Source organism: Dermochelys coriacea, chromosome 20 (assembly GCF_009764565.3).
Source record: "Dermochelys coriacea isolate rDerCor1 chromosome 20, rDerCor1.pri.v4, whole genome shotgun sequence".
NCBI classification, from domain to species: Eukaryota; Metazoa; Chordata; order Testudines; family Dermochelyidae; genus Dermochelys; species Dermochelys coriacea.
Window position 1 is genome coordinate 18,232,004 of NC_050087.2, and position 16,287 is coordinate 18,248,290.

At 56.7% G+C, this 16,287-nt stretch overlaps 1 protein-coding gene across 1 annotated transcript in view; it reads right to left on the reverse strand.

The window, feature by feature from the left end:
- The window catches only part of LOC119845838 (intercellular adhesion molecule 5-like), a 46,783-nt gene that overhangs the window by 13,653 nt on the left and 16,843 nt on the right, over positions 1-16,287 (reverse strand). Inside the window, exons 6-10 of the mRNA XM_043506975.1 lie at positions 15,923-16,195; positions 4,755-5,140; positions 3,136-3,223; positions 2,626-2,904; positions 1,561-1,860 (exon numbers count right to left, since the gene is read on the reverse strand). Coding sequence (XP_043362910.1) covers positions 1,561-1,860; positions 2,626-2,904; positions 3,136-3,223; positions 4,755-5,140; positions 15,923-16,195 — 1,326 coding nt within the window. The remainder of the gene's footprint in view (positions 1-1,560; positions 1,861-2,625; positions 2,905-3,135; positions 3,224-4,754; positions 5,141-15,922; positions 16,196-16,287) is intronic.

Consider the following 16,287-nt stretch of genomic DNA (forward strand, 5'->3'; position numbering starts at 1 on the left):
GGCCGGCGTCCCCTGCAAGGGAAAGGCCCCATGTCCCATTCGCACACCACAGCTCGGGCTGGGCTCCCACCGGCCCTGCAGACCAGGGTTTGCAGCGTCCCCTCAAGCCACGTCTGGGGACTCGGGCACCAGACTCATCCATTTCGGGCTCATCCAAAAGTGCAGAGACAGAACTCGAGTCGTTGCCCATCACGCTCTGCTCTCTCCCGGGGTGGCAGGAGGATCAATGACCTGGGTCACTGGACTGTTTGTGCCCCGAGGGCCCCAGCAGCAGGGCAGTGGGTGGGTGGAGGGGCGAGAGGTCTCTTGGTGGGAGCTCCGGGACTGGGACTGCAGCCCCCACACAGCTCAGCCCCGGAGCATGTGCTGCATTGAGCACGTCAGTCCCGCCGGCGTGTGTTGAGAAAGTGAAGCACGGGCTCAAGTGCCGTGCCAAACAGGGACAGATGTCAGCGTCCACCCATCTCGGCACCTGCCCTGGGCCATGGGACCTGCTCACATGCTAAAGCTTTAGGCACGTCCTTAAGTGCTTTGCAGAGACAAAGACCTCGCACACTGCAAGGCTACTGGGTTGTGGCTAATAATAACCCAGCTGCGAGTCCTCATGCCACAGCTCCCACCTTTCAGCCAGGGGTTTTCTGCATGAGGTGCCAAGCACAAGCCTGCTCAATGATTGCAGTCAACACAGGGAAACTGAGGCACAGAAAGGGGAAGAGACATGCTCAAGGCCAGCAGTGTGTCTGTAGCAGAGCTGGGAACATAGGCTAGGAATCCTGGCTCCCAGCCTCCTTCCTCTAACACACCAGACCCCAATCCTCTCCTAGAACTAGGCATAGAACCCAGGAGTCCTGACTCCCAGCCCCACCCCACCCCACACACACATTCCAACCAAAATGCATCCGATGAAGTGAGCTGTAGCTCACAAAAGCTTATGCTCTAATAAATTTCTTAGTCTCTAAGGTGCCACAAGTACTCCTTTTCTTATTCCAACCAATAGACTCCCCTCCTTCGGCTCGCTCTCAATTCCATTCTGTATCATCAGACACTTGTGCAGCCTCTCCCTCCCCACTGGCCGATGGGGAGTGCAAATGGGTTTGTCTGGCAGCATCTCTCTCTGTGTTCCTATTAATTTCTGTTAACGAGGGTTTGTAAGGAAGCCCAGGTGGTGCGACAGCAATGTGGGTTCTGCTGCTGAGGCTGCCAGTCAGACAGAGCAGAGATGGGCAGACAACCAGGCAGCTGGATGGCACAATGGTTAGGGACCCAACTCCCTCCTCTACCAGGCTTCCCGTGGCTCAGTTTCCCCACCTACCCCATGGGGATAATGGCACGGCCTTGCCTCAGAGGTCTGCATGAGGATAAAGCCACTGAAGGTTTTGAGATGCTCCAGTGTTACCGTCCCAGGGGCCCCAGCAGGAGGGCGTAAGATGCCACCCGCTCAGGCTTTGCCCTGGTGTCAGTAACCACGGAACGTGCAGGGGCAGGAACACGGGCACTCCAGCCCCCGTGGTGAAGAAGAGGTGGGGGTCTGTGCGCAAACCGGCACCGCTCCCGACTCACAGAGGATGATGAGCTGGGCGGACATGTTCTTTACAAAGGAATGGCTGCCCAGGGCGAGGTTCCCTTTGCACGTGAACTGCCTCCCGTTGTCTCCCTTGCGGGTCGTCAATGTGAGCTGCAGGCAGGGCTGGTGCCCGGATGCCAGGGTTTGCTCGGAGTCTCTGAGCTGCAGCGTAGTGCCGGGGGGCTGGGAGGCAGGGGAACAGCATGTGAGGCTCACGTTCCTGTTCACAAGGGCCCGTGGCTGGTCGATCTCCAGGACAGGCTGAGGGAAACCTGCAGGGGACCGAGGCAGAGCTGCTGTGAAATAATCAGGGTGATTTTTAACATGTGACTGATGTCACCGCTGCAAAGAAACCCCATTTCCACTAGTCTGGGGAGCCCTGGGTTATAGTGCCAGGCTGGTGTGGTGTGAGCAGGGGCTGGAAACCCAGACTCCTGGGTTCTCTCGCCAACGCCAGGAGAGAGAGTAGGGTCTAGCAGGGGAGCTGGGAACCTGGCCCTTTGGACTCATTCAGCTTGCCAGAGGTGGGGCTGGGCCTTCGTCTCTCGCCACCAGGTCCTCCAGGAAGGGGGGCAGTATTACCGCCAGGGCTGGGCGATCCCCAGCTGGTTGTGTGGGTTGGAGCTTTCCGGGCATTATCAGTGGTTCTAATAAAAATCACCAAGGCTTGGCTTTGCCCTCGGTGTGAGTGTGCATGCCGGGTATCGCGCGGGTCCCTACAAGAGATGGAGCCTGCTGGTTCTGGGACTAGAGCCCTGCTACCCTCAGCTCATTCATCGGAATCAATTAGCAATCAATGCAATTATTATTAACCAGGGAACACGCGCAGGGAAAAGTCCCACGCATGGCGGGCAAGGAGAGCGACTGCTTCCCTCTCCAGAACAGAGCCCTGGCTTGGTGCAGCTCAGCTCTGGTCCTTCCTTGGAACTGGACACGAGGCAGATGTCACGGCTCGTCTGCAGAGAGGGGACAGAGGAGGGCCAGGGCCGCCCAGCACGCAGCTCTTTGCAGGATCAGCCCCAGCACTGCCCACACCCCGGGGGAATAATCCAGAGACTCACTGTAAATGAGAACGCTCTGCCATGCGGATCTGGACACGGGCCCCACAGACACGGTGCAGGTCAGCTGGCGCTCGCCTGCAGACAGGGACCGAACCTCGCCCTGGGCTGTGGCCGTGTCATTCAATGTGGTGATGGTGAAGTTCAGGTTCTGTCCCCCAAAGGACAGCATGAACCGGGCCTCTCCAGCAGGGAAGACCCCGGCCACGCCACAGCGGGCGGTCACCTTGGTGCCCACCTCTATATAGTGGGAGATTTGGAGCTGGGGCTCCTCTGGGAGAGCTGCAGCGGGAGAGAAAAAACATCGCGGGGAATCAGGGAAACATTCAGAGGCATGTAGCCGAGTAGACAGACCAGCAGCCTGGGACTCAGGACACCTGGGTTCTATTCCCAGCTTGGCCACTGGCCTTGGGCAAATCCTTCCCTTTTCTCTGTCTCTGTTTCCCCTGCCACCTTCTGTCTAGTTAGACTGTGAAATCCTTGGGGTAAGGGTTCTCCAGGTCTGGGCAGCACCTGCCCCCGTGGGGGACCCGATCTTGGTGAAGGTCTGGACCGCGCCCACTCCCGTGGGGGCCCCGATTATGGTCGGGGTCTCCAGGCACTACCGTAATACACCCAGTAGTAATGCAGCCAATATCTGTTGGGAGAGCTTCTCACTTCCTCCCAGGCTCCAGTTCCGAATCTGGACACAATGACAAGGGCCTCACCATGTTTTGCAAACCTTCTGACATTCTCACCTCGCCCCTGCACCTGGAGGTGGGCCCAGAAATGGGAGGTGCAGAGAGGGGAAATGACCTCCCCCAGGTCACACAGTCAGCAAGTTGCAGAGCAGAGAACTGAACCCAGGAGTCCCGATATCCAGTTCCTGGCCTGCTTTAACCTCTAACCTCCACTCACCTCCTAGAGAGAACCCAGGAGTCCTGGCTCCCAGCTTCCCCCACTCTAACCCCACTGCCCTCCCAGAGCCAGGGATAGAACCCAGGAGTCCTGGCTCCCAGCTCCCCCCACTCTAACCCCACTGCCCTCCCAGAGCCAGGGATAGAACCCAGGAGTCCTGGCTCCCAGATGCCCCCCTCCCACCCCGCCACCAATGCCTCACTTTCACATTAAGGCCAAGCTTTTCAAACACCACTAGTGATTTTGGGAGGCCACCCAGGGGCCTGACAGTCACAGAACAGCTGAGGATCTGCCCTTGGATCTGCAGTGGGATCGAGACCGAGGCCCGAGAGCTTCCAATTTCAGCATCGTCCCATTGAGAAAACCTGATCCCTTCTCTAAAGCTGGCTGTCTCGAGAGCTCCCAGCCCGTCACATAACACACGAGTCGGGGGCCACCCAATGACATTACTAGGCAGCAGGATTAAAAACAAACATAGGGAAGTTCCACTTCACACAGCACATGGACAATCTGTGGAACTCACTGCCAGGGGATGTTGTGAAGGCCAAAAGAATAACTGGATTCAAAACAAAATTAGGTAATTCCTGGGGGATGGGTCCAACAGTGACTGTTAGCCAGGATGGGCGGGGATGCAACTCCATGCTCTGGCTGTCCCTAAATCTCCAGCTGCCAGAAGCTGGGACTGGATGACAGGGGAGGGATACTTGATAATTGCCTGGTCTCTTCATTCCCTCTGAAGCACATGGCACCGTCCACTGTCAGAGACAGGACCCAGGGCTGGATGGACCATTCCTCTGACCCAGCGTGGCCGTTCTTGTCAGCACTGCACCCCTGAGCAGGGCAGAGGGTGGTTAATGACACCTCCTGTGACGGCCTTGTCCTGCCCAAGGGCTGGCACTGGCATTTCCTCTCTCCCCTGAGAGGAGGGTTTGTAGCAGATTGAAAACACCCAGGTGAGCTCACAGATCACTCGCCCCAGCAGCAGGAGAAAAGCGGCGAGTCAAGCAGCCACCGCAGCTTCAGCAGAGCCCGGAGCTTGGAGACAAAGGCAGGGAGCCGGCTGGGGGATTCGTCACAGAATTATTAATAGACTCCCGCTAACAGGATTATAATTCCCGCAGACCTGGCAGCTGTCGGAGCGTGAACGGGTGGCTCAGACGAGACGCAGGCAAGCCAAGGGTCTGGTTCTTGTTTCCCTGTGGTTTGGGCCCCATTCCTGATCAGAGCATCGGCACTGGGCACCCGCTCTGCACCCGTGGAAGGGCCTGCCCGAGAGGCCGGGGGCTAGTGAATCGGCACTCACCAAAAACCCTGAGCTCCACCGCAGGAGAGGAGTTTTGGAAGAGCTGCCCGAGTGGTCTCAGGTCCAGGGCTGAGTGGCAGGTGACCTCCTGCCCGTGGTCCTGTAGCTGAGGGATGATCTCATGGGTCACCGTGACGTTGTCGGCCACGGCCCTGGTGTGGTTCTGGAAGGTCTCCGTGTGCAGGGTCCGTCCACCCTGGTGGAGGGTCACGGTGAGGTGCCTGACGGGCGCCACGTTCAAAACCCGGCACGTCAGGTTATAGGCCCGGCCCAGCTCCAGCTCCGGGAGCTGCTCCAGCACCACCCGCTCCGGTGCCCCTGGAGTGACACAAAGACACACGCAGCCTTTCACCAGGGAGCTGCGAGTGGACAGGAATCCAACATGGTGGCTGCACCGGTATCCTCCAGGGCATGGCCGAATTCTGCAGCCTGTCCCACTGCATTGTCCGCACTGTTCAAGAGACAGCACCTGCAGCTGGCTGCATCCCCCTGCCCTGATCACACCCCCACGCCAGCTGATGGACATAGGATCTTTGTGCTGGCCCATAGGTCACTCCAGTAGCAGGGGAAAGGTGGGACCGTGTGGGTTCCCAACAGAATGGGTCCCCACATCGCAAAACAACATCTTCATGCCAGGCACAATGCAGGCATCTCATCGGCAACCTCTACAGAAAGGCTGAGAGCAGCATGAGCCTCTGAGACCAACCCTGGTGGGGGGTCCCATCAGTGCAGGGCAAGCCCCTGGGTAGGGATGGTGTTTGTGGACTCAGGGGAAGTTTGTGCTGCTATGAGGCTAAACTGAGACAGGACTCTCTGGAGAAGCCGATCCAGCTTCTTTCCCCAGAACTAAGGACATTAAAGGACATTGAAGTCAATGGTAAATGGGACAAAATACAACATGGTTTTACAAAAGGTAGATCGTGCCAAACCAACCTAATCTCCTTTTTTGAAAAAGTAACAGATTTTTTAGATAAAGGAAATGCAGTGGATCTAATTTACCTAGATTTCAGTAAGGCATTTGATACCGTGCCACATGGGGAATTATTAGTTAAATTGGAGAAGATGGGGATCAATATGAACATCAAAAGGTGGATAAGGAATTGGTTAAAGAGGAGACTACAACGGGTCCTACTGAAAGGCGAACTGTCAGGTTGGAGGGAGGTTACCAGTGGAGTTCCTCAGGGATCGGTTTTGGGACCAATCTTATTTAATCTTTTTATTACTGACCTTGGCACAAAAAGTGGGAGTGTGCTAATAAAGTTTGCAGATGATACAAAGCTGGGAGGTATTGCCAATTCGGAGAAGGATCGGGATATTATACAGAAGGATCTGGATTACCTTGTAAACTGGACTAATAGTAATAGGATGAAATTTAATAGTGAGAAGTGTAAGGTTATGCATTTAGGGATTAATAACAAGAATTTTAGTTATAAGTTGGGGATGCATCAATTAGAAGTAACGGAAGAGGAGAAGGACCTTGGAGTATTGGTTGATCATAGGATGACTATGAGCTGCCAATGTGATATGGCTGTGAAAAAAGCTAATGCGGTTTTGGGATGCATCAGGAGAGGCATTTCCAGTAGGGATAAGGAGGTTTTAGTACCGTTATACAAGGCACTGGTGAGACCTCACCTAGAATACTGTGTGCAGTTCTGGTCTCCCATGTTTAAAAAGGATGAATTCAAACTGGAGCAGGTACAGAGAAGGGCTACTAGGATGATCTGAGGAATGGAAAACTTGTCTTATGAAAGGAGACTTAAGGAGCTGGGCTTGTTTAGCCTAACTAAAAGAAGGTTGAGGGGAGATATGATTGCTCTCTATAAATATATCAGAGGGATAAATATAGGAGAGGGAGAGGAATTATTTAAGCTCAGCACCAATGTGGACACAAGAACAAATGGGTATAAACTGGCCACCAGGAAGTTTAGACTTGAAATCAGACGAAGGTTTTTAACCATCAGAGGAGTGAAGTTTTGGAATAACCTTCCAAGGGAAGCAGTGGGGGCAAAAGATCTATCTGGTTTTAAGATTCTACTCGATAAGTTTATGGAGGAGATGGTATGATGGGATAATGGGATTTTGGTAAGTAATTGATCTTTAAATATTCAGGGTAAATAGGCCAAATCCCCTGAGATGGGATATTAGATGGATGGGATCTGAGTTACTATAGAAAATTCTTTCCTGGGTATCTGGCTGGTGAATCTTGCCCATATGCTCAGGGTTTAGCTGATTGCCATATTTGGGGTCGGGAAGGAATTTTCCTCCAGGGCAGATTGGAGGGGCCCTGAAGGTTTTTCGCCTTCCTCTGTAGTATGGGGCATGGTTGACTTGAGGGAGGCTTCTCTGCTCCTTGAAGTCTTTGATTTGGGGACTTCAATAGCTCAGACATGGGTGAGGTTTTTCATGGGAGTGGGTGGGTGAGATTCTGTGGCCTGCGCTGTGCAGGAGGTCAGACTAGATGATCGGGATGGTCCCTTCTGACCTTAGTATCTATGAATCTATGAAACTACACAATGATCCCATCTGCTCCGGGGTGGGGGGGTCTCTAATCTGATGGCTCATCTCCTGCCTCCTCAGGAAACAACCTGGGATTCCCCACACAGGAATCGGTCAACCCCACAGAGCCCCTGTTACCAGCCTCCAGCAGCTTCCTTTCGTGAGTCACTTACAGTAAGTGGTGATGTGGGCAGATGCCCAAGTTACTTTTCCGTAGCAGAAGAAATAGCACTGAGGGGCTGACACCCACTCCCAGATATTAACCAGCTCTCTGGCCTCCCATCTGGGACCTCGTTTTTCTCGGGCTTTGGTGAGCGAGGTCTCCAGGCCGCCCCTGGCATCAGGATCCCGGCACGTGGTGCTGCAGTTTAACCAGATGGAGCTGCCATGCTCCACCACAGAGTCTTCCGGTCGAATGCTCACATTAAAGGGTTGTTCTGCAGACCCTGAAATGGCAAACGCGCCCGTCGTGCTGAGCCTCGGAGGAAGGGGCAGAGGCTCCTGGGTGCCGGAGGACACCGGGGTCAGGGCAGCGTCTCCTGGCGTTTAGAATCCATGCCCAGGGCAGGGGCTCAGCCCTTGACAGTAGCGGCGCTGTGGGTGTCCAACATCCTCCACCCGAAGATCCCAAAGCACTTTGCAAACATTATTGTTCCCATTTCACCAGCAGGGAAACTGAGGCATGGAGAAGTGAAGGGACTTGCCTGAAGTTCTAGGGTAGCTCAGAGTCCTGACTCCCAGTGACCCCATCACTAACCCCCACCTGCCTCCCAGACCCGGAGCTACAACCCAGGAGCCCCCCCCAACTACTAGACCCCACTTCCCTTCCCGAGCTGGGGAGAGAACCCAGGAGTCCTGGCTCCCAGATCCCGCCCCCTCTAACCACTAATGCCCACCACCTCCCACACAACCTATCGGGAGAAGCCTTTTCTTAACAAGCCACACGCCAAAGCAGCCCCCCCGTCGATCCTCCCCGGCGGCCTGACTGGTTCCCTCTCGGGGCCCCCACCGGCCAGGCACGGACGGCGCGCGGGGGAAGAGGCCGTGGCGGGGAGCCCCGCACGTGGGCCGGTCCCGACCCTGCCCGGCGCTCGCAACCCCTCCCCGCTGGCATCGCGCCGGGCCCCGATCCGGGGACGTACCTGCGAGCGCCAGGAGCAGCAGCAGGGGCAGGCAGCGCCCGGGAGCCGGGGGCCCGAGCTGCCGGGGCCGCATGGCTGAGGACGCGCCGCGCCGGGCTCGGGATTGGCGGCGCTGGGCTTGGTCTCGGGGCGGAGGAGGGAGCGCGGCGCGGCGCGGCGCGGCGCAGGAGCCCGGGCGCCCGCCCCTGAGTTCCCGAGAACCGGCCGGCGCCGGAGTCCGGGTTTCTCCGGTTCCTGCAGCCGCCAGCCGGCGGAACGCGCCTGATTAGAGCTGGGCACCTCGGGGTCAGGGCCCTGGGCTCCAAGAGACACCGGGCCCCCGCCCTGCCCGGCGCTGCCCAGACCCGACCGTGACCAGGGCCCCCGCCCTGCCCGGCGCTGCCCAGACCCGACCGTGACCAGGGTCCCCGCCCTGCCCGGCGCTGCCCAGACCCGACCGTGACCAGGGCCCCCGCCCTGCCCGGCGCTGCCCAGACCCGACCGTGACCAGGGCCCCCGCCCTGCCCGGCGCTGCCCAGACCCGACCGTGACCAGGGTCCTGTCATGCTGGCTCTCCTCGCCCCAGCCCATCCCAGGGCTCTCCTGGGAGTAAGTGGAACAGGGGCCGGCTGGGTCGCCCAAGGGGGCAGCTCCCATTTGGGTTGTTGGGAGCCGACAACTGCTTGCAAAGGATGGAACGGGGACTGTCTCAACATTGCCTGCCCCCGGCTGAGCTCCTAGGACAGGGATTCTCAAGCTGGGGGTCAGGACCCCTCAGGGGGTCATGAGGTTATTACATGGGGGGGTCACAAGCGATCAACCTGCACCCCAATCCCCGCTTCGCCTCCAGCATTTATGATGGTGTTAAATATAAAAAAGTGTTTTTCATGTACAAGGGGGGTCGCACTCAGGGGCTTGCTGTGTGAAAGGTTCACCAGGACCAAACTCTGAGAACCGCTGCCCTAGGACCAGTCCTGGCCAAGTGCTGGTCCCTGACCCTAGCGCGGAGCCCATCAGCAAATGGGGCTCCCCGGGCCAGTCCTACGGGAAGCCCAGCCCCTCCACAAGGCACCAGCTCTGACTCCAGCATAAGGATGCTCAGGGAAAGCTGGGCCGGGTGTTCCCAGAGCCCTGCTCGATGGAGGCTCCTGGCTGCTCTGGCACCAGGCACCCTCCTCCAGCATGGGCAGGAGGGCGCTGGGATGGGAAAGCTCCTGCCAGGCACTGCCACTCCCATCCCCAGCTGGCAGGGGGAGTCACTCTGGGGTGCAGGTTTCTGTGGGCGATGGGCAGGGAGGGAAGTGGAAGAGGGCAGGGTGGGGTGTGCAGCACTCAGAGCTAAGCTAATAGGTCAGTCCTTGTACAGCCCAACCTAGCCACCCTGACACCCCCCTTGGTCCCCCGATGGCCCTGTCTGTCCCCCTACACCCATTTGTCCATCTGTCCATCCCCCTACACCCTCCCTCTGGCCGTCCGTCCATCCCCCTATGCCCCTAAGAACATAAGAATGGCCAAACTGGGTCAGACCAAAGGTCCATCCAGCCCAGTGTCCTGTCTACCGACAGTGACCAATGCCAGGTGCCCCAGAGGGAGTGAACCTAACAGGTAATGATCAAGTGATCTCTCTCCTGCCATCCAGCTCCACCCTCTGACAAACAGAGGCTGGGGACACCATTCCTTACCCATCCTGGCTAATGGCCATTCATGGACTTAACCTCCATGAATTTATATCCAGTTCTCTTTTAAACCCTGTTATAGTCCTAACCTTCACAACCTCCTCAGGCAAGGAGTTCCACAGGTTGACTGTGTGCTGAGTGAAGAAGAACTTTAAACCTGCTAGCCATTAATTCCATTTGGTGACCCCTGGTTCTTATATTATGGGAACAAGTAAATAACTTTTTTTCCTTATTCACTTTCTCCACCCCACTCATGATTTTATAGATCTCTATCATACATACATAGAGGGATTTATCCAAACTGAAAAGTCCTAGCCTCTTTAATCTCTCCTCATATGGGACCCGTTCCAACCCCTGAATCATTTTAGTTGCCCTTTTCTAATGCCAATATATCTTTTTTGAGATGAGGGGACCACATCTGTATGCAGTATTCAAGATGTGGGTGTACCATGGATTTATATAAGGGCAATAGGATATTCTCCGTCTTATTCTCTATCCCTTTTTTAATGATTCCTAACATCCTGTTTGTTTCTTTGACTGCTGCTGCACACTGCGTGGACATCTTCAGAGAACTATCCACGATGACTCCAAGATCCTTCTCCTGATTAGTTGTAGCTAAATTAGCCCCCATCATATTGTATGCATAGTTGGGGTTATTTTTTCCAATGTACATTACTTTACATTTATCCACATGAAATTTAATTTGCCATCTTGTTGCTCAGTCACTTAGTTTGGTGAGATCTTTTTGAAGTTCTTCACAGTCTGCTTTGGTCTTAACTATCTTGAGCAGTTTAGTATCATCTGCAAACTTTGCCACCTCACTGTTTACGCCTTTCTCCAGATCATTTATGAATAGGTTGAATAGGATTGGTCCTCGGACTGATGCTTGGGGGAACACCACTAGTAACCCCTCTCCATTCTGAAAATTTAACATTTATTTCTACCCTTTGTTCCCTGTCTTTTAACCAGTTTTCAAATCATGACAGGATCTTCTCTCTTATCCCATGACAACTTAATTTACCTAAGAGCCTTTGGCGAGGGACCTTGTCAAAGGCTTTCTGGAAATCTAAGTACACTATGTCCACTGGATCCCCCTTGTCCACATGTTTATTGACCCCCTCAAAGAACTCTCTGTCTATCCATCCCCCTATGCCCCACTCTGTCCCTCCGTCCCCCATGCACCTGTCTGTCTGTCCCCCTATACTCCCCTCTGTCCACCCATCCCCCTATGCACTGGACTGTCTGTCCATCCCCCTATGCCCCCCTCTGTGTGTCCCTCTGCACAACTGTCCATCCATCTACCTACACACCTGTCTATCCGTCCTTCCTCTTACACACCTGTCTGTCTGCCTATCCCCCTATGCACCCCTCTATCTGTCTGTCCACCCCCTACACAATTCTCTGTCTGATTCTCTCTCGTGTTGGTTCATGCAGCTTTTGTGCAGGCTCCTTGCCGTGCCAGTGCAGTCGGAAGCACAATTTGGAAACTGTGACAGTTTTCGTGAAATGGAATTCTTGTTTCTGGCCAGCCGCAGCGCTGGGCCCTTGGGAGTCGGGCCCTGAGCAGCCTAAGCTGGGAAGTGTCCATGGCACCACTGGGCGTGTGCCTTGGTCCCCAGACCCCATCTGGCTGAGACCAGGAGCGCTGTCCCTCAGGCAAGCCCGGCGAAGGTTCCTGGAGTTTCCATCTTCTTGTTGTTTGCAGACAACATGGCTGCATCGCTCGTCCCCCCCCAGAGGCTCAGCCACAATGTGCCCCCTCTCTGAGCAGTTGGCTTCAGCCCTGAGCCTCTAATCAGCCACGGGAAGGGCTGGGCTCTGCTTTAACTGCCTGCGCTGGGCTGTTTCTTCCCAGACTTATGGACAGTGAGGGGCAAGGGAAGAAGTTCACTGAATGGATCAGCTGGGAAGACAGCCAAGGGGCACGGGAAAGCACCTGACACGGGAGCATACGCTGCCAGCCCTGCTCTGTGCCAGGGTCCTCTACAGACACAGAGTGAGACGAGACAGCCCCTGCCGCAAAGAGCTCCCAGGCTAAACAGCTCACGGGTGGGCAGGGACGTGTCTTGCCTGAGGTCCCCCAGCAGGCCTGGGCCAAGCCAGGACTAAGACGTGGCTCTCGAGTCCCAGCCCAGCGCCGCACCCACTAGGCCATGCTGCCCCCATGTGAGCCTTGGCTATGGCCCTGGCATGGAACGAGCCGAGTTCCCTCCAGTGTCCCCCGGTGGATGCTGCCCTCTACTCATAGCTGTCCCGGCAGAAGGGCAGGTGCTCCAGGGCCGCCGTGATGCCAGCTCTCCCCAGTGCCCGTTCCAGGCGTCCGCCAGCCTTTCTCCCCCACAACGGGTGAGCGGGTGACATGCTGACTCGGTGCCCTAGGACATTCCTCACCACGCGCCATGCCAGGTGCCATCCTCTGCCAGAGCAGCCGCCCGTGCTCAACCAGCTGGAGCCACTCCCCTGTCATGGGAAATTCACCTGAATCAATACCACTGCCCAGAGCCACTGCAGCTCCTCACCAGGCGTTAGATCCCCAACGCCCATGGTCTGCCCTCTGGGGCTGTGACAGGAGCCGCATGAGCCCCCAGCACCCTGCTGAGCGTGTGCGCAGCAGCTCCAAACCAGGCCAGACGTGAGTAGTTTTTCACAGCCACAGCACAAGGTCCGTCCCGAGGGCAAGCGCGTCTCCATTGAATAGCTGCAAGAAGGTTTTTTAGCACAGCCCAAGCAATGTATTTCTGCCTAGTCTCCCTCTCAAACATTTCTACAGAGACTTTCAACACAAAGCCCAGCCTGGAGCAGACCCGGCCCGAGACATTTCAGCCTGAAAGGTTGAAGTCTGGCAAAGGTAGGCACATGGGAAACCGGAGAGCACCTGGCAACATTAATTAGAAGCACCGCGACCTGCCCTGCGCAGCACATGGACCCCCGTCCCATAGTCTCTGTGCATCTCCCATGTGAGCGACGTCGCTTGGCACCACACAGTGCCCACTGCCTGGCTGAGCTCTGCCATCTGCTCTATGGGGAAGCGTCCTCAGCAGAATTCAAGCTGCTTCCCTCGGCTGGGGCATCTTCTGCGCTGGCCTGGGCCATCTCGAAATCCGTCCGGCTTGGCGCTGCTTCCCCGGGTGCCGGCTCTGCCTTTCTCCGGGTCCTGCCCCGCCAAGCCAGGCCCCAGGCCAGAATTCCCAGCAGCATGGCCAGTACGGTGGCGATAGCAGCAATTGCGATGATTTTAGCCGTGGGACTCTCTGGAAAAGGAGACAGAAAAGGGTTAAATTCCCTCTCCACAAAACACCCCTGAATTTCCCCAGTGGGGTCGGTAAACGATGTTGGTAAAAGAAACAAAATTAAAATATGGTCTCGGTGTTTTCACTGTGGCCCTCGAGTCGGGGCCGAGACCATCCGGGGTCCCACCCCAGGAATTCAGGAGGAGTCTCACTTCCACTGGACTGCTAGGGAAGATCCTGGGCCATGTGAAGGCAACGTGGAGCTTGTCCCCATCTAGCAGCCAATCCAACTCTGAGCAAACAGCCTGCCTCAATCCAATGGATTTAGGGCTGGATTGTAAAGATATTTCCATAACTACAGATGCAGATAGGCACCTAGTAGGTGCACAATGCCCAACCTTCCCAGAGAACCAATGGGAGTTAGGAGCCTACCTGTTCTGGCAATTTTCAAAATCCCACTAGGCACCTGTCTGGATCTTTAGGTGCCCAAATGCTTTTAAAAACCTGACCCTTCCTCCTTTCATGCAGGGGGTTTCTCCCGGCACAAGGGGGGCTGTTTGGTGTTTCCACAAGCCAAGTGTTAGACAGTGCAGAGAGGCGGCTGGGCCTCGGGCACATTCAACCAAAACCCGCGCTTGGAGATGGAACTTTTTCCATTTGCGTTGTTTTTAAATGTACATTTTGATGAAAATAAAACCAAACTAACCCTGAATTTTTCCCACATTTCCTGTGACAACACCTGGCTTTGTGCAACCAGCTGCAGCAGACCTGTAAACTTCTGTATGTGCTGCACCCACTGGATGGGGACACTGCTGCAGGGCACTAGTATGGGTTACGTAGCCTTCTCCCGGGGGCCACCCGGGGCTGTGCCAGATGAGACCAGCCTGTCCCTGGCTTTAGAACGGGATTCCCTGCCTGGCTCCCTCCCTCAGTTCAGTGTTATGAGGTTGGGGGGAGAGGAGCAATTGACCCACATCCCGTTAAATGTGCGACTTGAGCTGCCAGCACCGGGTTGGTCCCCCTGGCCCGGCGTGAGCTTGAACTCACCAGCCTCCTGGAGCTCCACCGCGGAGGAGCTGCTTTGCAAGAGTGGCCCACATGGTCTCAGGTCCAGGGCTGCGTGGCAGGTGGCCTGCTGCCCGTGGTCCCATCGCCGAGGGGTGATCTCCTGGGTCACCGTGACATCATCGGGTCCGGTTCTGGTGTGGCTCTGGAAGGTCTCCGTGTGCAGGGTCCGTCCCCCCTGGCAGAGGGTCACGGTGAGGTGCCTGATGGGCGCCACACTCAGAACCCGGCACGATAAGTTATAGGCCTGGCCCAGTTCCAACTCTGGGAGCTGCTCCAGCACCACCCGCTCCGGCGCCCCTGGAACAACAGACATGGAGTCACGGGCAGCCTGAGGGCAGGAATCCAACACGGGGACCGTCCCTGCCCTGTCCCCAGGGGGACAAGAGCCCAGCTCCCAGCCCCCTCGCCCCCTGGCTTAGGGCTGTGGCTCCTCCCTATTTCGGTAGCTGCTTCTGGCTGGGCTGCATTTCAAACTGTCCCCGGGCTCTCCCCTTCAGGCAGCTCTTATCTCCCTCCTTCAGACAGGAGCTGCCCAGCTCCCCTGCGGGGCTGCCATCCGCTGGGCCCCCTTTGACGGCGCTACAGCGGCACCGCCCGGACACATGCAGCTGGGACCGTCGCATGACGAGGTGCAGCCCAGGCCCGGAGGGTGCAGCCAGTGCCTGCCCTGCTGCGAGGGAAGAGGCAGCCGAAATCCGTCTGCCAAACGCTGCTTGTCCCTGGGTCCGCTTGTTCCCTAGGCCTTTGCAGAACCTCCCGCCCACGCCCCCGGGGGGGACTGACCACTCCCACCACACCCCTCCGGGCATCGCCTGCCTCTTTCGGAGGTGGCTGGAGCCCTGTGTCACCGGCACCTTTCCCTGGGCACCAGTCGCCACATTGGACCCAAGCTGGGGAGGGCCTGGCAGGGGCGATTCACCTACCGCTGGGGGTCAGAGGGTGGCCTCTCCCATAAGAGACCCCAGGACTCCCTACAGAGCAGGGGATGCACCCCGTGAAAGCTGCCCCCAGATCCCAGCCAGCAGCCTCGTTCTGTGAGTCACTTACGAAAAACTGACACATTCACGGCTGCCCTTTGCAAGTGAAGTAGCATAGAGGGGCCGATGCCCACTCCTGGATATTGACAAGGTGAAAACCAAGCCCAGCCTCGCTGACCGGCCAGCCGGAGCTCTAAGTGGGGCAGGGGGCTGGGATGTGGATTCCTGCCCTGAAAGGAGCCGGACTAAGACCCACCAACTCATTCTGCCCAACGGCTGCCAGAGGGTAACTACACGTTGGTGCTGCCTGGCTTAATTAATCGGAGCCAGTGTCCCCAGAGGGGAAAGGCCCATGTCCCATTCTCTGCCCCCCGAGACAGCCAGTCCCCTGCCCTAGGGCCAGATCACAGCTTTGTACCTTATTTTCTGCCAACGGGTTTTCCCTTTCTCTAGCACAACACTGCACCCAGAGAGTCTCAGTGGCACAAAAACCGCCCCAGACCCACTGCAGCTGGGAGCCAGCGGCACTTACGGTAAGTGGAGATGTTTGCAGACGCCACCTTCACATGTCCACCGCAGGTGAACTGGCACTGAGGGGCCGACACCCACTCCGTGATATTTTTGAGGCGAAAGGCCACCCACCCGGGTCCACTTTTACTATCGGTTTTGGTGAGCGAGGTCTCCAGGCTGCCTCTGGCACCAGGATCCTGGCATGTGGTGCTGCAATTTATCCAGATGGACCCTCCGTACTCCACCACAGGAGCTGCCGGCGAAACACTCACCTCGAACGAGCCCTGTGCGGCCCCTGAAATGGTAAGCGGGTCTGTCACACTGTGGCTACACCTCAGGGGGATACAGCCAGTGGAACCGAGAAAGCAGAACATCAAACGGCACTCC